This window comes from Nuphar pumila, chromosome 14, assembly GCF_984573655.1.
Source record: "Nuphar pumila chromosome 14, dmNupPumi1.hap1.1, whole genome shotgun sequence".
Lineage (NCBI taxonomy): Eukaryota > Viridiplantae > Streptophyta > Magnoliopsida > Nymphaeales > Nymphaeaceae > Nuphar > Nuphar pumila.
In genome coordinates this window covers 72,681,294-72,700,529 of record NC_143262.1, presented here as the reverse complement: position 1 = coordinate 72,700,529, position 19,236 = coordinate 72,681,294, and the positions used below count along the sequence as shown (strand labels likewise).

General features: G+C 37.4%; 1 protein-coding gene across 1 annotated transcript; it reads left to right on the top strand.

Annotated features, from left to right (window-relative positions):
* Positions 1 to 5,064: 5,064 nt before the first annotated feature.
* On the top strand, positions 5,065 to 15,959 carry LOC149816959 (cellulose synthase A catalytic subunit 6 [UDP-forming]-like). The gene is made up of 14 exons (XM_089986562.1): positions 5,065 to 5,263; positions 6,132 to 6,327; positions 6,708 to 6,925; positions 7,073 to 7,175; positions 7,260 to 7,443; positions 10,198 to 10,464; positions 10,594 to 10,939; positions 11,592 to 11,729; positions 13,288 to 13,413; positions 13,496 to 13,708; positions 13,799 to 14,072; positions 14,198 to 14,394; positions 14,510 to 14,860; positions 14,995 to 15,959. Exons 1-14 carry the CDS (start codon positions 5,183 to 5,185, stop codon positions 15,583 to 15,585), a joined length of 3,285 nt encoding a protein of 1,094 aa, XP_089842688.1. The 5' UTR covers positions 5,065 to 5,182; the 3' UTR covers positions 15,586 to 15,959.
* The last annotated feature ends 3,277 nt before the right edge of the window (positions 15,960 to 19,236 follow it).

Below are 19,236 nucleotides of genomic sequence, written 5' to 3'. Positions count from 1 at the left end.
TGACTCTTATTACCAACTTTGTCTGAAGCAATAAAAGAAAATTTATATGTCCAAATGTTTCTGTAGTAGCTTCTGTTCTTCCTCTATATTTTGAGTTTGTGTTTGCCTGTTTTCTCACATGAAGGGAGTTTGTGAACCAATAGCCTGTAGTACATGTCCTTGTGCTAGTATTCGATTGTAGTTATCTTCAACTTCAGCATTAAAGGAGATTGTGACCCAATAGTGCATAATAACGTGAAGTATATCTACTTGTGTGATGATCTGCGACCCAATTGAGATCAGAAAATGGCTATGACTAAAAGAGAAAATATTATCAAATTTGTTAAATAGTCTAGGCCGCTTGTTTTTAATTTATTTAATATTTATTAACAGTGGAGATGCTATTCTCTAGGTTCATCCATGTATTTGCCTGCCTGATTGATGGAACAAGTAACGAGCCTTGGTGTTAAATATTGAAAAGTCCAGCAATACTTCTATATTCACAATCATTCAACACAATTTTACCAAAAAAAATTCTTTATATCTTTTTATTTTGGGCTTATATTAATGTTTGAATATAAATAAAAATGGAATAAATTGGTTGAGCCTATGGGCTATGGTCCACAAAGTTTAACAAAAAGCAAGTCAATTTTTGTGGGGGCATCAAATGAAGCCAAATAATGATTATTTGTGCCTTTCAAAAAAGGCAAGCAAAAATATTTTATTTAGAAACCAAACATGAAAAAAAAAATCTTGGGGCATTATATGTATTGGAAAGCAAAACCCTCATTGTTTTGCCATGATATCATCAATAAGGATTGTCTGCATATATTTAACACAGGAGCTACTCGAAACTACCAAAGCATTATCACATTATGAAGTGGATGAACTATCCTATTTTGATCATCCCATTAATTAGTCTTTCCTTTGGCTACGTTCGCTCTAACTCATTTCATTAAATATGAGGTTTGTACATACATGTGATGGAAACAAAGTTCAAGAACCATAATTCCCCTTCCAATGGTAAAAACGACGTCACAGGGACACGCTAGTTTTCTCCCTGCATGTGTTTAGTAACACGGCATGACACGACATGACATGTGACAACCCATGTTCTTTTTTCTATTATTAGAGTATCAAAATTTATATTAATTAAAAAATGAGAAAAGATCTGTGTCCTCGTGTCGTGTTTTTTAAAACATTTGCGTCGCAAACTTGTATCGAGTCACAGTTCGTGCCCGTGTTTTTTAAAACATTTGCGTCTCAAACTCGTATCGAGTCACGGTTCGTGCCCGTGTTTCTGTGACATTGGATACAGATAGTTTTGAGGCGCTCATGAAGCTTATCTACCAGGAATAGGAAGAAACGGATATCACGAAATCGATCGTGCTTCATATCATGCCAAATTGATCATGCAACACGCATCTCCTACTCAATTCAGTTTCTTGAAGGTTTTGAGACCTATTGTTCATTATGATTGCGCATCCATGGAAAGTCACCAATTTCATGAACTCGGGCTTGTCCGAAACATGATCAATTTCATGAACCTTGGTGCTTGTGCTGGCCGAAATGTTTGAATTCTGGAACTTGGTCATCCAAGTTCAGGTTGATGAGAGAGAGAGAGAGAGAGCATAAACAAATGCAGGAATTGACCACCAAGCTGCTGATTATTGTATAATCAATTAATGTATTGCAAAAGTAAACACCACTAACAAATTAGGTGGCATATTGGTGAATTTGAAGAGGGACCACCCTCTACAACGGCTATAAAAATCACCAACATAAAAAAGTCAATCCTCTTTTTGATATTGCGTTGTACTTAGAGAAAGCGATAATTAATCATCTTTTAAGAACCAACTTTTTATGAAGTAATCAAATTGAAGGAAAAAATGTAGAGGTCCATAGATATTCCGAAAATTACAAAAAAAAAACCTTCAAAAATCAGTACCGTCTAGTCCTCAATTTTCACATTGAAAAAGACCGATTATACAGCAGCGTGGTTGTTCAAGGACAAAAGAGACATATGAGTGTCCTGGTCTGTCTTTTGCAGATACCACAGTCCCCTATTTCTCTTTTCACGGCCCTTTTTTTTTTTTCTGGCAAGAAAGATTTGGTGCTATTTTATCTTTTTGGGGGGAGAATTATGGGGAAAATCTTGGTGAATTAGACGAAAATAAATTTAAAATAAAAAAATAATGAATAGAAATAAAATAAGAAAACTAAGAAACGAGCTAAATTTTATCATTATGCCTACCTTTTTTGTTGCATTTAAAAAAACAGCTTAAGAGGTACATGTTCAAACAGAACATGGTATACAACTGTAGAATCATCATTCTTGTCCTTTGTTGATAAGAAAGTTGTTCTCATGTTAAAAGAAATAACAATTGGGGGCATTTTTTATTTATTTTGTTAGACTAATAAGCAATAGTCAAATGAATGATTTTAATGCCACGGGTGATTAAAAACAACGGTGAAAAAAAGCAGTCAGTTAAATGTAATTAATTACCTAAAAATTAAGCCAGTTTTATACATTGGACGGCCCTTTGTAATTTATTGTTCCACAAGATATAAAAAGAGAGGGGAGCGTTAAGCAGACTAGGGAATAACCCAAAGGTCAAGTTCCATAGTGGGTGTGCTGCCAAATTAAGTAGAAAGTATGTCCTTTTGTATCTTAACATTAAGGCTTCCAGTTAGAGAAAAAAGTACGTGGTAGTATGACAAAGTTTAGGAGTTATTTTGCAAGACCCTCTGGGTGAAGATAAGACCCATTTCCATTTTAGTAACATTCCTCACATCTCAAATTCAGTACAATGTGTAAGATGTTTGGTTGTGACATACAAGGTTAAGTTCTTGATCTATAGTGTCTATTAGTAGAGAGAAAGAAAACTCATGAACTTGGTCACCTTTCACCCACACTTCATAGCAAGGCTGCCAAGAAGGAAAGGGAAACAAAAAGGTGTTGCGAACGAAAAACAAGATTTTTTAAAGTTCATTGTGAGACGGGAAACGTGATATATATATATATATATATATATATATATATATATATTGTGTGTGTGTGTGTGTGGAGCAAAAGTCTAAATGTCGATAATATGAACAAAGAAAACTATAAGTTTACAAGTTTTGAAAACGCATGGTTTTCAGTTTTGGAAACGGTTTCGTAAGAAACGAGCTTCCTGCATGTAACCCTGTTCCATCGAAAGAGCATACTTGGATTCAAAGTTGCAAGGGTACCTTTTTTTTTTTTTAAACAAAAAGATAACTTTTTTTCTATCATTTTTTTAGGGGATAGCCAAGCTGGTCCAAGCTCCCTTGATGCCATTCGTCACCAAGATCAAGGGCATTCTAAATACCTACCCAACAAAGGTACTTGGACAAATATGAACCGTTCATTTTGCAACCTTTGATGCCATTCATCTAGATGATAAACGACACTAAAAGGTTTGGTGAGACCCATCTAGATGTGACATATCTTTGATGGGTTTTTGGGTGCCGTTCACCTTGGTGATAAACGGCATCCAGGGAGTCTTGGACACTTTTCTGTCAAAGGTCCCTTGAACTTGATCCTCTCTATCGCCCCCAACCAATGCACAATGTAGGTCTACAAGAACCACGATAATACTTTAATTTGTTCACTATTTTTTAATAAAAAATTACACAAGAATGGCATGTCCGGAGTCATTTTCATCGTGTCCTTGTGACATAGCCTTGACCCATGGGCTGTAATCCAGGCATTTGGTCAACCATGCAGTTGTTTGTTAGTTGGTGGCCTTCACTCAAATACAACTAATAAGATATAAAAAAATTGAGTAAGTATGAACACTGCTGCATTGGTGGAGTACAAAAGAACATGAGCTTCATCAAGTAGGCCGCTTCTATGACGTGTCACCTAACATTCAAATCTTTCAAACCTGGTTGTGTCTAGTTGAATCCAACTACAGGTAGGAGAAAATGGGTCGGACCTAGAGAAACCCGATCCATTGGCTGCATACCATTTTATTGTGGAGTACAACTCAGTCCTGTTTGTGTTTGGTGGGGGCCTCCTAATCTTGGGCCCACAGATTCCAAATTCTCTCCTTCCGGAGACGTGCATAGACAGAAAGTTCCGGAGAGGATATTTTGTCATTTTATTGTTTGCAGCGTCTCCTTCAAGAAAAGATAGCGCCTTTTGACAAGGTGTATGCTTTAATCTCTCTCTCTCTCTCTCTCTCAGTTCCGTGTCTACCAATTTCAATTCCACCTCACATATTCTGCAAAATCTTTCTCCTACTAGATTCTACTGACCACCTAGCTCTTGCCTCTGCAGTTTGTTTGAATCATCGAACATCTCTGTCTCAGAGAGTTTAATCAGTTTTTTTTTTTTTTAAGAAGTTCTAGCGCAAATAGGAACCGTTTCTCTCTCTTTCTCCTGTTTCTTTCCCCTGGCTCATCATCAGAGAGAGAAGCAAGGGGCTCAATCAAACCCTTGTCGACCCAGACCGCGTCCCACGCCCTCCCTTCTCTCGACGGGACAAAGCCTATAAAACCCAGAGGGAGCAGGTGGGTCCCACTCAATAGCCACCCCCTGCCTGCTGCTTCTCTCACTCTGTTCCAGCTGACGCTGACCATTGTTGATTCACAATAAAGAAAGGTTGCAGACGTCCTGTTGGGCTCCACAACCACACCGTTTTATTTTTTTATTTAAAGAAAACCACCCCCTTCTCTCTCTCTCATCTCTCTCCCCCCCTTCAGGAATCCCCTTCTGTCCCCCTCCTTTTATCCTTTTCCTCTTTCCTCCTTCCTTCACTCTCACATAGTCACATTGATCCATCTACGCGTAGATTTTTGTATTCGCCTATGATTCTTTCCCCACATGGGTCCTTTTCACTCAGCTATTCCTGTCCGTCCATCGGCACCACCACCCGTCCGGAATCAATCCAAGTCGGGGTGGAGTACACCAACACAGGCAAAGGAAGAAGAGGGGAAAGTGGGGGATTGCAAAAAATATTTTTTTTGTTTTTTTATTTAGTTCTGTATTTTTTTAATGGTTCATCTTTTTGGGGTCGTTGATTATCTCTCAAGATTAAGGTTTCTAGACAATCATTTTTAAGTAGGGTGTTGGAATTTCAACATTGAGAGAGAGAGAGAGAGAGAGAGAGAGAGAGAGAGAGAGAGAGAGAGAACCTCTCTCTGCCTCTCTTATTCCCGTTCTTCTCTAGGGTTTATGGCTACCAATGGCCGGCTTATTGCTGGCTCTCACAACAGGAACGAGTTCATCTTGATCAATGCCGAGGAGCTAAACAAGGTGTGTCCATCAAAATCCCATCTTTCTCTCTCTAATCTATGATGTGCTCTTGATGGTCTATTTGTTTGGTTTGACTGTGTTTCTGCAGCTTCAGTCGTTACCCTTTTGTTTTTTCTGTGTTCTGATGACTTTTTCCCCTTTATAATGCATGTTTTGTAGGTTTGTTTGCGTTTTTCTTCCTTATTATCCATGATAATCGGGTTTTTTATGTTTCTTCCTGTCATCTAATCGATACCCATTTGGTATTTCCTGGTGCTCATTCTCTAGAATTGATCTGGAGTTGTGTTTTTTGCGTTTTACTGATCTTTTCTTTGATAATCATCCGTTACTTGTCAGAATGCTCGTCCTCTTCCAGCTTCTTTTGTGGTTTTCTAATTTCTAATCGGTACCAAGCTCATTTTTTCTCCTCCTGATTAATGTATTCTGTTCCTCTGATATTTTCCACGTTTTTGTTCTTGGATCTGCTTTTATATTCTCCCCCCTTTCCCCTCTATTACATTTTGTCTCGATTTTCTTCTCTGATTAATCAGGGTTTTCTATTTCCATTAAAAATGTTTTTTTAAAGCTGTGGCGCTTGATCATCTATTCACCTTATTTTTCATCTACTGTTTCTTTTTTGCCCCTTGATGTCTTAGATAGACATGCTGATTCTTGTGGTTGGATATTGATGGTTTCATCTGTACTGTTTGCTTCTTTCGTAAACTAAACTCCTTTGTGAATTCCCCCCCTTTGAAAATTTTAATTTGGTGGGCTAAACACTCAATCTGTTCTATATCATAATGAACAAATTGGAGCTTCCTTTGAATGGTGAGGGTATTATTTCTATAGTTTTTTTTTCCAGTAACATTTTTATCGGTTCTTTTTGCAGCCTAAGGAAGGCAAAGAATTGAGTGGTCAAATATGTCAGATTTGTTCGGATGGGATTGAGAGAACAGTGGATGGAGAGCCTTTTGTGGCTTGTAATGAATGTGCTTTCCCAGTGTGTAGAACTTGCTATGAGTATGAAAGGAAGGAGGGTACCCAGGCATGCCCACAGTGCAGAACCAGATACAAACGACATAAAGGTTATGCCTTCCCCGCACTCTTCTTTTTCTGTATCTGTAATTTTCATATATACGGAAGTAGTAATGCGTTTGTGAAATAAGTTTGATTTCTTTGTTTATTTATTTTTGAAACTGATAGAGCGGACGATGCACAATGTGAGAGAATGAGAAAAGAACAGGAATTTTGCTTGAAATACCCATGAATAGGCCAATATGGAATCCTTCCCCTTTTCATTTAAATTTTTTATGATCTAACCAAAGGAAGAAAAATACACTTGTAAAGAGAAAAATAGGGAACTTTTCATTCCTGGAAAAATTTCTGGATTATTTAGCAATATTGCTTTTCACTTCCATCCTTTTGTAAATTTCTATTGAAGATAGAGGAATGGTTCTGTTTTCAGGTAGTCCTAGAGTGGAAGGTGATGAAGAGGAAGATGATGTTGATGATTTGGAGAATGAATTTGGTTTCGGTGATCATAGGGACCAAATAGATGCTCATTATATTGCAGAGTCAACATTGCATGGCCGTCTTAATGCTGGTCGTGGTGATGGAGGGGATGCCCTTGGGACTCAGGGCCCATCTATTTCTGATATTCCTCTCCTAACATATCGAGGAGAGGTGCCTACTTGATACCAATTATATTCTTATGTTTTTTGTTGGTTAAATTTTAACAGGTGTTCATTCTTATGTTTCTTGTTGGTTAATTTTAACAGATCATTCTTAGAGTACTTTTTATCTTCTATTTCCTTTTTCCTTCCTATGTAGGATGTTGGAGTTTCTCCTGATAGCCATGCACTTATTGTACCTCCAGTCATTGGTGGTGGCAAGCGTGTTCATCCAATGCTGTTTACAGATTCTTCACTGTCTTGTAAGCTGCTCTGTGGGTTTACTATGTCTTAACTGTTTTCTTTTGCTTTCATGTTTTTGTTGAACTAGATTTTCTGGATTGCAGCTGTGCAACCTAGACCATTGGATCCTAAGAAAGACTTGGCTTTGTATGGTTACGGAAGCGTGGCATGGAAAGATAGAGTGGAAGAGTGGAAGAAGAGGCAGAATAAGTTGCAGATGGTTAAACATCAGGGTGAAAATGGTGGGAATCCTGATGGTGATGGACTAGATGATCCAGATTTACCCACGTATGCATTTTCTACGACACATTTTCAAAATTCAAATTGCCTGAAATTCTATATGGCATTTCATTGAAAAGAACATTGAAATTGCAACTTCAGTGCTCTATGTCACACAAACACTCCATTTTGCCCACCGAACCCGTGTCGACACACGTCAACACTTGGACATGCCATTTTACCCTCCGTACATACAAGTTTGTATTCAATCTATAATTTATAATTATATTTTCAGTTTATAACTTTATATTTTCAGTGTATAATATATATTTTAGATATAGCATATATATTTAGATTATATTCAGTTTATTTTGTATTTATGTGATATTTAATATATATAGCTGTGTCCCCATACCCACATTTTTTGGAATTGCTGTGTCATACCCTCCGAATCCGCACCCACACATGTACCCAGGTGACATAGTCAGTGTTTTATAGCGGCAACTTTTGGTTTGATTACAAATATTATTGTTTGCATGAACTCATAAAGTGCATTGACTCTATGAATGCAGTTTTTCAGTTCTAATCTTCCTGTTTGAGGAATCATTATAAACAAAAACTGTGCTACTGACCTGGTTGGTAAGCCTTACCTAATCCCAGGGTGAGTTGGTAGAAACAAATGCAGATTTTTAAGTCTGTTTTTAGGTTCAGTTCTTCACTGGTGCCTTGGAAGGGTGACCTGCACAAAGCAGTTCAAAAGATTTTATCTTGATCGTAGATGTGCCAAGTGCCTTCTGACTAATTCCTAACCAATTATTTGGAATTGGCAACTCTAAGATTCTGAAGTTTGCCATCTCTAGATGGGTTGAGATTATGAAATTGATCAAGAATTGAATGAGGCTTGCATGTTAGTTTGTCCTCACATGGTGAGCTTTGTTAGTTTTTACTGTTTGCACAAGTTGAGAATTTTTGAGCCTCACCTTTAGTTTGGGCTACCTGGGCACCGGCTGAATTTTGGTCCTTTAGGGCTTGTTTGATGCTTGGTCCAAGATTGAACAGTTTTTGTCTGTTCTGTAACAACTGTATTAAGGCCAACATTTGTTTTGAATTTACAAGAAACTGTGCTCCTTGTGTCCAACGTTTGTTTTACTCTGGGTGCAGACAACATGAAGACAAACAGATAATGGGTTGGATAACTTCGTTCTGGATCGTACGACTCGATCCGCCCAACCATATGAGTGTTTTAACATGTTCATTATGGATTTTAGCCCTGGATATGTATCTCAGATTGAATCTAAAAACTAAAAAATATTTAAAATTTGAGTAATTTGAGAAAAAATAAGAATTGATATTTTTTTGATATATAAATGGTTTAATCAATGTCATATTACACCTAATTATGAAATTTCATCATATAAATATCAAACACTAAAATCAAATTAACTATAAAAATCAAATTATCAAACCCTCTTAAATCATAAAACCTTAAAATGCTAGAAAATAAATCATAAATAAACCAAAAAACCCTAAACTATAAGAAAAATAAACCATAAAATTAAATAAAACCCCCTAATTCAAACCCTAATCAAAGGAAAAAAAGCCACAATCAAATACAAGAAAAGCCTTAATCAAATTAACTATAAAGTATAAAAAGCCTTAATTAAAAAAATTGATTCAAAACCCTAATCATAAAAAATCAAATAAAAAGCCCTAATCAAATTAACTACAAAAAGCCCTAATCATAAAAAACCAAATAAAAAATCCTAATCAAATTAACTACAAAAGCCTTAAGTTAACAAATTTGATTCAAAGACCTAATCATACAAAATTAAATAAAATACCTTAATCAAATTAACTACAAAAAGCTCTAATTTAATAAATTTGATTCAAAGCCCTAATTAATGAAAATCAAAGAAAAAACCCTAATCAATGAAAGTCAAAGAAAAAACCCTTAATCAATGGAAATAAAAAAACTCTAATTAATGAAAAAACCTAATCAAAGCCCTAAGAAGAAGAAGAAGAAGGACGGAGAGACAGAGAGAGAAGAACGAAGAAGGGGAAGAAAGAGGACTTCGCCCGTCGATGGTGACCGCTGCACAGGAGAGAGAGAGAGAGAGAGAGAGAGAGAGAGAGAGAGAGAGAGAGAGTTGGGGTTAGACCCCCCCCCCCCTCCCGTGTTTTTTTTTAACTTCACCATTCCCCCGTCCTGTTCTTTTCGTAACAGGGGGGTGGGTTAAACGGTGAAAGGGTGTTCCAGAGACGTGGCGGACACGCCAATGCTTGTTTCAACAAGCATTCCCATCGTCCTCGCCGTCCGAAATCAGGCGGGGGACAGTGGACCAAACGTACCCTTAAGCTCTGATTTCTGTCTATCTTTTGTTCTTCCACTGTGTTGGAAAACATGCTGTCCTTCCTAGATTTGTTATTGGTTTTGTTTTTGGCTCCATTTAGCACAATTATCGTCTTAAGTTTGCTAAAGGAAAATGAAGTTGTTAACTGGGAAATCCTGGTTTTACATGGTTCAGTTGGTTTTGTTTAGTTCTCATTCTAAATTAACTTTGAGGTGCTAAACGATCACTAATTAATAGTTGACGTTATACTGCCACAACAAAATCTAAACGGTCACCCTTAGTAAATCCTAGAATGTCCTATTCGCTGTGACTTCTTGTGTAGATAATGGCCTTATATCTTCCACGAATACCCATTCCATATGCGATTCTCTGTGCTGAGTGAACACTTAATTGAGATACTTGGTGGACTGTGCTGAGTCATGCTTGCATTGTGTATCATAATTTTTAAGCTTTTGTAATTTAATTGTTTCAGGAATGATGAAGGGAGGCAACCATTATCCAGGAAAATTCCCATTCCTTCAAGTAAAATAAATCCATATAGATTGATCATCATATTGCGGCTTGTGGTCCTTGGCTTCTTTTTCCATTACCGACTTCTTCATCCTGTTCCAAATGCATATGGCCTGTGGCTTACTTCAATTATTTGTGAGATATGGTTTGCGCTATCTTGGATTTTGGATCAATTTCCAAAATGGCACCCTATTGAACGAGAAACATATCTGGATCGACTCTCATTGAGGTATTGTGTTTTCATATCTTCTGCTGCTACAAATTTTGACCCTTTGTGATTATCTTTCTTTGCATTTTCATCAATATATATGACATCTCATTTATTATCTTTAAGCTACTAAGTTTAAACTTATTTCAGGTATGAGAGAGATGGAAAACCATCAGAACTTGCTGATATAGATGTTTTCGTCAGTACGGTGGATCCCACGAAGGAACCTCCTCTGATTACTGCAAACACTGTTTTGTCCATTCTTGCGGTGGACTACCCTGTTGAAAAGGTTGCTTGTTATGTCTCTGATGATGGTGCTGCCATGCTAACATTTGAAGCACTTTCAGAAACATCCGAGTTTGCTAGAAAGTGGGTCCCTTTCTGCAAAAAATATAACACTGAACCTCGAGCTCCTGAATGGTATTTTGCACAGAAAATTGATTATCTTAAAGATAAAGTTCATCCAGATTTTGTCCGGGAGCGGCGTGCAATGAAGGTCATTTTTTCATTGTCATATGGGTCTTTGTGTTACTTTTAAGTTTGTCTAGTGTTGATTCAGCTTGCCTCTAACTGATTGAACACGATCATAATACACTACTGCTAATTCAGCTTAGTTCTAATTGATTGTACAAGACTTTGGCCCTGTTGCATGCTTAGTTTGCCCAATAAAAGGCATGGAACTATTGAGTATAAGTCACCTTTTCATATTTTTTGGATTTTTTTGTAGATTTGGATGAGATCTACAAGGTTTGTTTAGTAAAAAATGATATGGGATTGTGACATATAAGCCGGTTTCTTAAGGGCTTCAAAAATCAATAGTTCACAATGCACTAAAATTTCATGACTCAAAAAATCATATTTTTAAATTGAAATAACATGATCCAAGGTTTGATGATTTGATCCTTAGCAAACAAACCATGTTGAATACATCTATATGGTCAGATTGAGTGGGTAAAGCTTGAACATATAATTTCTGTCTCTAGAGTTTCGTGCCTTCAATAGCACCAAATATTAACCCTATATATTAACTAGTTCAATTGTGGGTGCTGTTTAAGTTTTAGTCTACCCTTTGTTGGGTTGATCATCTAAAGCTTTTGTGATTTAGCATCACAAATTAACTTCTTTCAGCAATTTATTGTTTTCTACAGAGAGAATATGAAGAGTTCAAGGTTCGCATCAATGGGCTTGTTGCACAAGCACAGAAGGTCCCTGAGGATGGTTGGACCATGCAAGATGGAACTCCATGGCCTGGAAACAATGTGCGGGACCATCCAGGAATGATACAGGTAAGAATTGCCATGTTCTACGGTTGCCATTTTGGCACTGAAAGTTTCTGAAAAGTGCATCTTATAGCTAATTTTTATTCTTATGCTATGTCACTGTTAATCATTAAGATGATCTTAGTTAGGATATGCTCAATGAGTAGCTTGTTCCCCATCTTCCAAATACGCGATGCTCAATGAGTAGCCTGTCCTCCATCACATGTGAAGGTTTTCCATATCCTATAGCTGCTGCTTGTGATCCCCAAAATGAGCTGCTCCACTTTGACTTACACATTCCTGTAGCACCTCGTTGGCCATTAGTGGCTACTTGTCTGTGTCCTGGCTGCTCAATTAGCTTGTTAGATCAGATGATGATCTATGAGATTAGGCTTTTGTGTTGATTTCCTTTGAAAATTTTTTGTTTGTTGCTCTACCAAAGTGTTGATTCAAGCTTATGTCCATAGGATATGAAAGCAACTTTGATTTCTCCCATGAATACAAGGTTCATCTTTGGCTCGCAGGTACCATTATCAGTTCAGGCAGCTTGACTGTCTATTGTTTTGGACTAAGTCACCCAAAAACCTAGAATAGTACTCTCAGTTTTCTTTTGTAAAAAGGAAAATGTTATCAAGTATGAAGATAATAAGTACAGGAAGGAGGATGGCAATTGGCAAGGTGTCAACCCCGAAGAGAGGGGTGTGTTAAGCACGTGAGTCCAATAAAAGGTCCTACCCACCAACATCCAAATGATCCCTTTTAGCCTTGACACCCAGCAGGACATCATGTATAATAAGATTTAGTATGTGAGAGACTGGATTGCTTATCGTCAAACATGCCACCATTCAGCTCCTTTCAAGTTGTCTACCAAGCAATAAGCAGCCAACTTCACTACATGAAGTACCATCTTTTGCTCCCGCTAAGGAGATTAGGTCCCAATTGTTTTCTAAGTGGGGAGGCACCAGTTATGCTAAACTGAAGGGTGGGCCAAGATCAAGTCTTAATGTCTGGGAAAATTTTGCAATACTAGAAAAGGTGTATGGTCGATTTTTCCACCTGTGAGGACAATAAGCATTTGCTGGGACCTTTTATTACTCACAGTACCTGGTAATGAGTATACATGGTGGTCAAAGTATGCATTACTCATCAGTTAGCTATAGAAGAGTTAATTTATAAATTATAGGTATAAACAGTTATAACTTATAAGTGTATAATTTATAAACAAGACAGGCATCTAGTGAGATTTATTTTTGAAATGTAGGTGTATCATTGAAATGACATTATTATAGCTCAAGATCTTGGGCTATTAGGGTCATTAATTTATAAATGAGAATGGTGGCATGCTTTATGTGATTGTATTGTATACCTTGCCCATTTATTGTTATTATCTGGGAAAGTTATATTTATGATTAGGGTGTAGAATCTTTTGCATCCTATTGGATTCTACTACATGTTTTAGATGGATGCTTTCTTGGGTTGCTTTGATATTCATTCTCAATGTACTTTCTCAGAAAAAGGACTATCCTATCCTGTGTTATGACCTTTGAAAGACTTTGATGTTTTCATGAATTTGTTTGCCCGACAGGTTTTCCTTGGCCCAAATGGTGTGCTTGATGTGGAGGGTTGTGAGCTACCTCGCTTAGTGTATGTTTCTCGTGAGAAGAGACCAGGATTTGACCATCACAAGAAAGCTGGTGCTATGAATGCTCTGGTATGAACCATATTCTTATATGGACTTTGTGCAGCTGGTCTTTTAATAAGTTATGTTCACCGACTTGTTTGAATGTTTCAAGGTGAGAGTGTCAGCTGTTCTCTCGAATGCACCATATCTTCTTAATGTCGACTGTGATCATTACATAAATAACAGCAAAGCTCTGCGAGAGGCCATGTGTTTTATGATGGATCCTACATCTGGGCACAAAGTGTGCTATGTACAATTTCCTCAAAGATTTGATGGGATAGATCGACATGACAGATATGCAAATCGAAATATTGTATTCTTTGATGTATGTTATGCTCTTCTTGTTGATTTAGTACCCCAACAGTATTCTTAATTGTTTAGAGTTTGATCCTTCTCCCTCTGTTACTTTTAATAGATCAACATGAAAGGGTTGGATGGCCTTCAAGGACCAATTTACGTGGGAACAGGCTGTGTCTTCAGAAGGCAAGCTCTTTATGGATATGATGCTCCTGTGAGGCAAAAACCTCCGGGAAAGACCTGCAACTGTTGGCCCAAGTGGTGCTGCTTATGCTGCAGGTCAAGGCGAAAGAACAGGAAAGCGAAAACAGAGAAAAAGAACAAAAAGTTGAAACCAAGAGAGGCTTCTTCACAGATACATGCATTAGATGATACTGGAGAGGGACTTGAAGGTGACATCCTTTTAAATTAAAGAAAGTAACTTCTAGATTGTCATTTCAGGAAGGCAAAATCATTTTAGTATTCCAAAAATTCTAAAATATGTTATGCCACTTATTCTGACAGTTTTCTTCTTCAGGAATCGATCTTGAAAAGAATTCCTTGTTGCCCCAGACGAAACTTGAGAAAAGGTTTGGGCAATCTCCTGTTTTTGTAGCATCTACTCTCAAGAAAAATGGTGGAACAGTCCATGCTTTTGATAGTGCATCATTGTTGAAAGAAGCCATTCATGTTATAAGCTGTGGCTATGAAGATAAAACAGAATGGGGAAAAGAGGTAAATGAGGAAAGCTTGGAGTTCAGTTACCTATTCTGTAGCAGTCTTTTAACTCTGGACTAAGGTTAGCAAAGGCTGAACACATATAATGATATCCCTTTCCTTTTCATGGCAGGTTGGCTGGATATATGGCTCCGTGACTGAGGATATTCTAACAGGCTTCAAGATGCATTGCCATGGTTGGCGCTCTGTTTACTGCATGTCTAAAAGGCCAGCATTCAAGGGGTCTGCTCCCATCAACCTATCTGACCGTCTTCACCAAGTTTTGCGGTGGGCACTTGGTTCTGTAGAGATTTTCTTAAGCAGGCACTGTCCAATCTGGTATGGTTATGGTGGTGGCCTGAAATGGTTGGAGAGGCTTTCCTATATTAACTCTGTCGTATATCCATTGACGTCTTTACCACTCATTGCATATTGTACATTACCAGCAATTTGCCTTCTCACTGGGAAATTCATCATCCCTGAGGTACATCAACAAAAACACTTCAAATAATTTCATCAAGGATGCTCTCTCTCTCTTGCCGAGTCTTTTTGTTCATATGCTGTTATATGTTACTTTTGTCCACCTAATACTAATGCTTGTATCATTTTATGTAACAGATGAGCAACTATGCAAGCCTCACATTTATCGCTCTATTTCTATGCATTATAGCAACTGGCGTGCTTGAGATGCAGTGGGGCAAAGTAGGAATCGATGACTGGTGGAGAAATGAACAGTTTTGGGTGATTGGTGGTGTTTCAGCCCATCTCTTTGCTCTCTTCCAAGGCCTGCTCAAGGTACTCGCAGGAGTTGATACCAGTTTCACTGTTACATCAAAAAGTGGAGATGATGGTGAATTCTCAGAGCTTTATGTATTCAAGTGGACATCATTATTGATTCCTCCTTTGACACTACTGATCATCAATATAATCGGGATGGTGTCGGGAGTAGCAAGTGCGATCAACAATGGGTATGACTCATGGGGTCCCCTTTTCGGCAAGTTCTTCTTTGCCTTCTGGGTCATTGTTCATCTCTATCCTTTCCTGAAAGGTATGATGGGCAAGCAGAACAGGACACCCACTATAGTCGTGGTTTGGTCTATTCTACTGGCTTCAATTTTCTCACTTGTGTGGGTGCGAGTCAATCCGTTTGTAAGCAAATCAACAGGGCCTGTACTAGAAATTTGTGGGTTGGATTGTGATAATAATTAGAATAAGCTTTTTCAATGGATGGCCATGTTGCGGGGGCTGTGGGGAGTCTGCATAAGAGGGTTACTTCCTCAGGGTGACGAGTTTGGTAAAGTTTATTTGCATCATAAATGTTGGAGCTGACAGAAGGGTGCCATGGAGGCCTGATGTAGATAAAAAAACTATGGCTCTGACAGATTTCATATTCATGCTCTGTTTATCCATTCTTTTCATGCATACCTGTTAAAAATTCCAATTTTTTGTTTCATTTTCCATTTTTTTCTTCTGTCAGTGTCAGTTTCAGGAGCATATGTAATTTGAAGAAGTCGTCAAACTAGAGGAACTTGTAACGAACTGTTATCATTTTTTCCCTTCCTGAAAAGGACAGGTTATATTTATTCCATGGTCTCCTTTTTTATTCAATGGACTATTGAACTGGTGTGACGTGAGGTGAATTGTGTTCGAGGCCGCATCCTTTTCTGGTTCTTCATTTTATTCAATCAAGATGGTATTACCAACGAGCATTATCACCATCATCACCAATTGATATTGGAACTAGGTGAGATGCTGCGGCTTCACTGCCCAGCATAAGCACATCTAGTCCCTTGGTGACTGGTGACTTGGGATAAACTTAGGCATGTTTGCTTGTCACAGGTGAGAAAATAGAAGCCTCAGAAAGTAGCTGTAATTTTGAGTCACAAGGTCAACCTTGTGATCTAATTTCACAAGATTCAAGGCACAAGGCAAAAACAATCATGGTTGGCAATCACAATCACAACTTTTACTTTTTTATGTTTCACTAACCTTGAGAAAGTGTAGGCCATTGCAAACATGCCCTTAGTTTGGGTTCTATCAGTCTTGTTGAATCTCAACTCCTTAGAGGTGATTGGATGCACTTGCTTATCCATAAATCCAGTTTAAGAGGGGAGCTTTCCTTACACTCCTAGATGCAATTATTGAACTTCTGCTGCTTTTGCCAAAAAAACGGGGTGCATGCAAACTCTTGTAGAGTAAATGCCTATTAATCAGCTTAATTGAGATGCATCATCATCAATATAAGATCATCATCTATGGCCATTGAGAACACATCAAATAAGATGGTTTTATTTTTCAATCTTTCTGACTGCTCTTAGAGAATCAAGATAAAAAAGATTGAGAAAGTCTATCATTCACAACCTGATGAAGGATTCTTCAAAAAGTTAAGAATTGTTTATCTTTTTTAATATATCAAATGGATTTGGTCTCGTACATACTAGAAGAAGACAATAAAAAAAGAATGATGAGTTCCTTCTTTTATCGGTTAGGAGCTATGCGAGATGAGACTCATGCACAACTTTGAATGGGAGAAAGAAACGAGGAATCTACTTTTCAACCCTGATTCACTCGGGCCGTTCGAAAATACTTTCTTCAGCTTTAACTACTATAATTTTTTATATTCCTTTGTATTTCTCATTGAATGAATGACATCTTTTTGGAAATTCTAGTTATTCTTAGCATGATATTGGAGAATTTCAAGTGAGGCAGGCGATTCCATGATTTGATTTTTGATGATGCATGAAATGCACATCATTCTTATTCAATATTCATGCATTTTTACATATTTTTAATGGTTTAGAACCCATGAATGAATGTATTTAGATTCAAAGAGGGTTTGGTTCGAATTTCACTCGAATCAGAGTTAAAACGAGAAAAATATCATATTTTTAGGGTTTTGGATCAGACTTCGAGGTAGACTGGATCCAGTTTCAACCCAAAAGCTCTAATTTGGATCTTGGACTGGATCCAAACCTTAAATATTCCAAACCCATGTGATTTAAAGAGATTTTCATAAATATTTTCCGAAAACCCTCTCGTTCTAACTTGTTTTGGTAGTTAAATGCAAATAACCTAGAATTTAAGCATTTAGGTAGAACTAGTTTTAGAATTAAGTGCCTTTTTGAATTTAGGCTAACTTGGGGGTATAAATAGTATGAAAAAAGAGGGGTCCATGTTTTTGGAGCTAAAAAAATCACCCCCTATTCCCTTCTCTCTCCCCCTTCCATTCTCTCATCTCTTCACCATTTTCTTTTTTCTTTTTTCTTTTCTTCTTATTTCCCTTCTCCCTCCTCCTTTTCTTTCCTTCACGTTGTTTCATAGCACTTTCTTGCGTGTGTATGCTGTATTTTTTCAGGTTGCATACCTAAGAAAGTTGTCCCCGTCGGTGTGTCATCTACATCCACGGGAAGGACCGATCCTCTCCCCAACACGATCTTCTTCTTCTTCTTCTAACCCTCTTGAATCGACTTCCGGACGAGTGCAGCTGCAAGGATCCATAACATCAACATGCAAGGCTGTGTTGGGCGTGAATCCAACCTCCATCAACCGCTCTACCTCTCCTCCTCCCTCGTCAGATCACCCTTGAGGTAGGTCTTCCCTTCCTCCATTCTTTTAGTGTAAATCGAGTCACCTAGTTGTGTCAATCATACCTGTTTTACAATTTTTATTTTCTGATTTTTGTTGATAGCAAAACCTCTGTCTGTAAACCATGGTCATTTGCATGTTAAGATCAAGTTCTAATTTTGTTTAAGGTGTTAAACCATTTTTGTGAATTGTGTTTAGTCTAAATAGTAAAAATCGGCTAAGTATAGCTTAGCCGATTTAGTGTTGTGTCCATTTTTTTCTCTGTCTTGTGCTGCATGTAACAACATGTTAGTTAGGTGTTTTATATAGTCTAGAGTCATAGTTTAGTCGTGGGATTAGTTTAGATGAAATTAGATTTTCATTAGCTTTGTTTTGTTAGTTAAAAATCAATTTCTCTTAGTAATTGTGAAAATCGATTTTTGTGTTTTCTTTATTTCATTGTTCTAGAATTTTTAGCAGATAACATTAGGTTAGAATTATGTTTTTATTACCCTAAGATTGAGTCTAGATCATAGCATAGATTAAATAAAAAATTAGATTTTTCTTTTGCTTTATTTTGCGAATCAAAAATTAGGTTTTTGCATTTTTGGTTGAATTGTTTAGTGTGTCTTAGGAGGCTGTCGTCTTCTCCAATGGGATCACAACCATTGTCAATCCCATCAAGCTTTAGTCATTTCTAGTAAGTCCTATTGAGTTTAGAAGGGTTCATTTAGGGTCTAGGTTCATTGCATCTAGGTTAGCTTATAATTAACTTAATTAGATTTTCTTTAGTTATGGTAATTTACTAGCATTTCACGATTTTCATTTTCATGCCCACTTAGTCCATACATTTAATTAGTTATTAGGTAGTTTAGTAGAGGGATAATTAGTTTAAATTAGTTTAGGTTAATGTAAGAGTAGCATTTTCGATTTTGTTGAAAGAAGGGCATTGTTGGAAATTTCTGTTTTTGACGAGTTTGGCAATTGAGTGAGATTTACTCTTTCCCAAAAGCATTTTAGAAAGTCTGGATGCCCTCTTCATTGGTCCAACCTTGGTGTCTTCTTTCCTTAAGCAATTAAGGAAGGAGATTCAAGAGAAGTTGAATTGCTTTCCAAATTAAGCAATGAGACTTGAATTACAAATGATGCCTAGAAGCCTTCTTGAGCGAATTTAGAAATAATAGCCTATTCATTTTTCAATTCAAAACCATGGGGGCCCTAGAGGCTGGCATGTTTGACCTTGAAAGAGAAGAATTTCTCTTAAAGCAAGTATGATATGGGACCCATTTAATACCA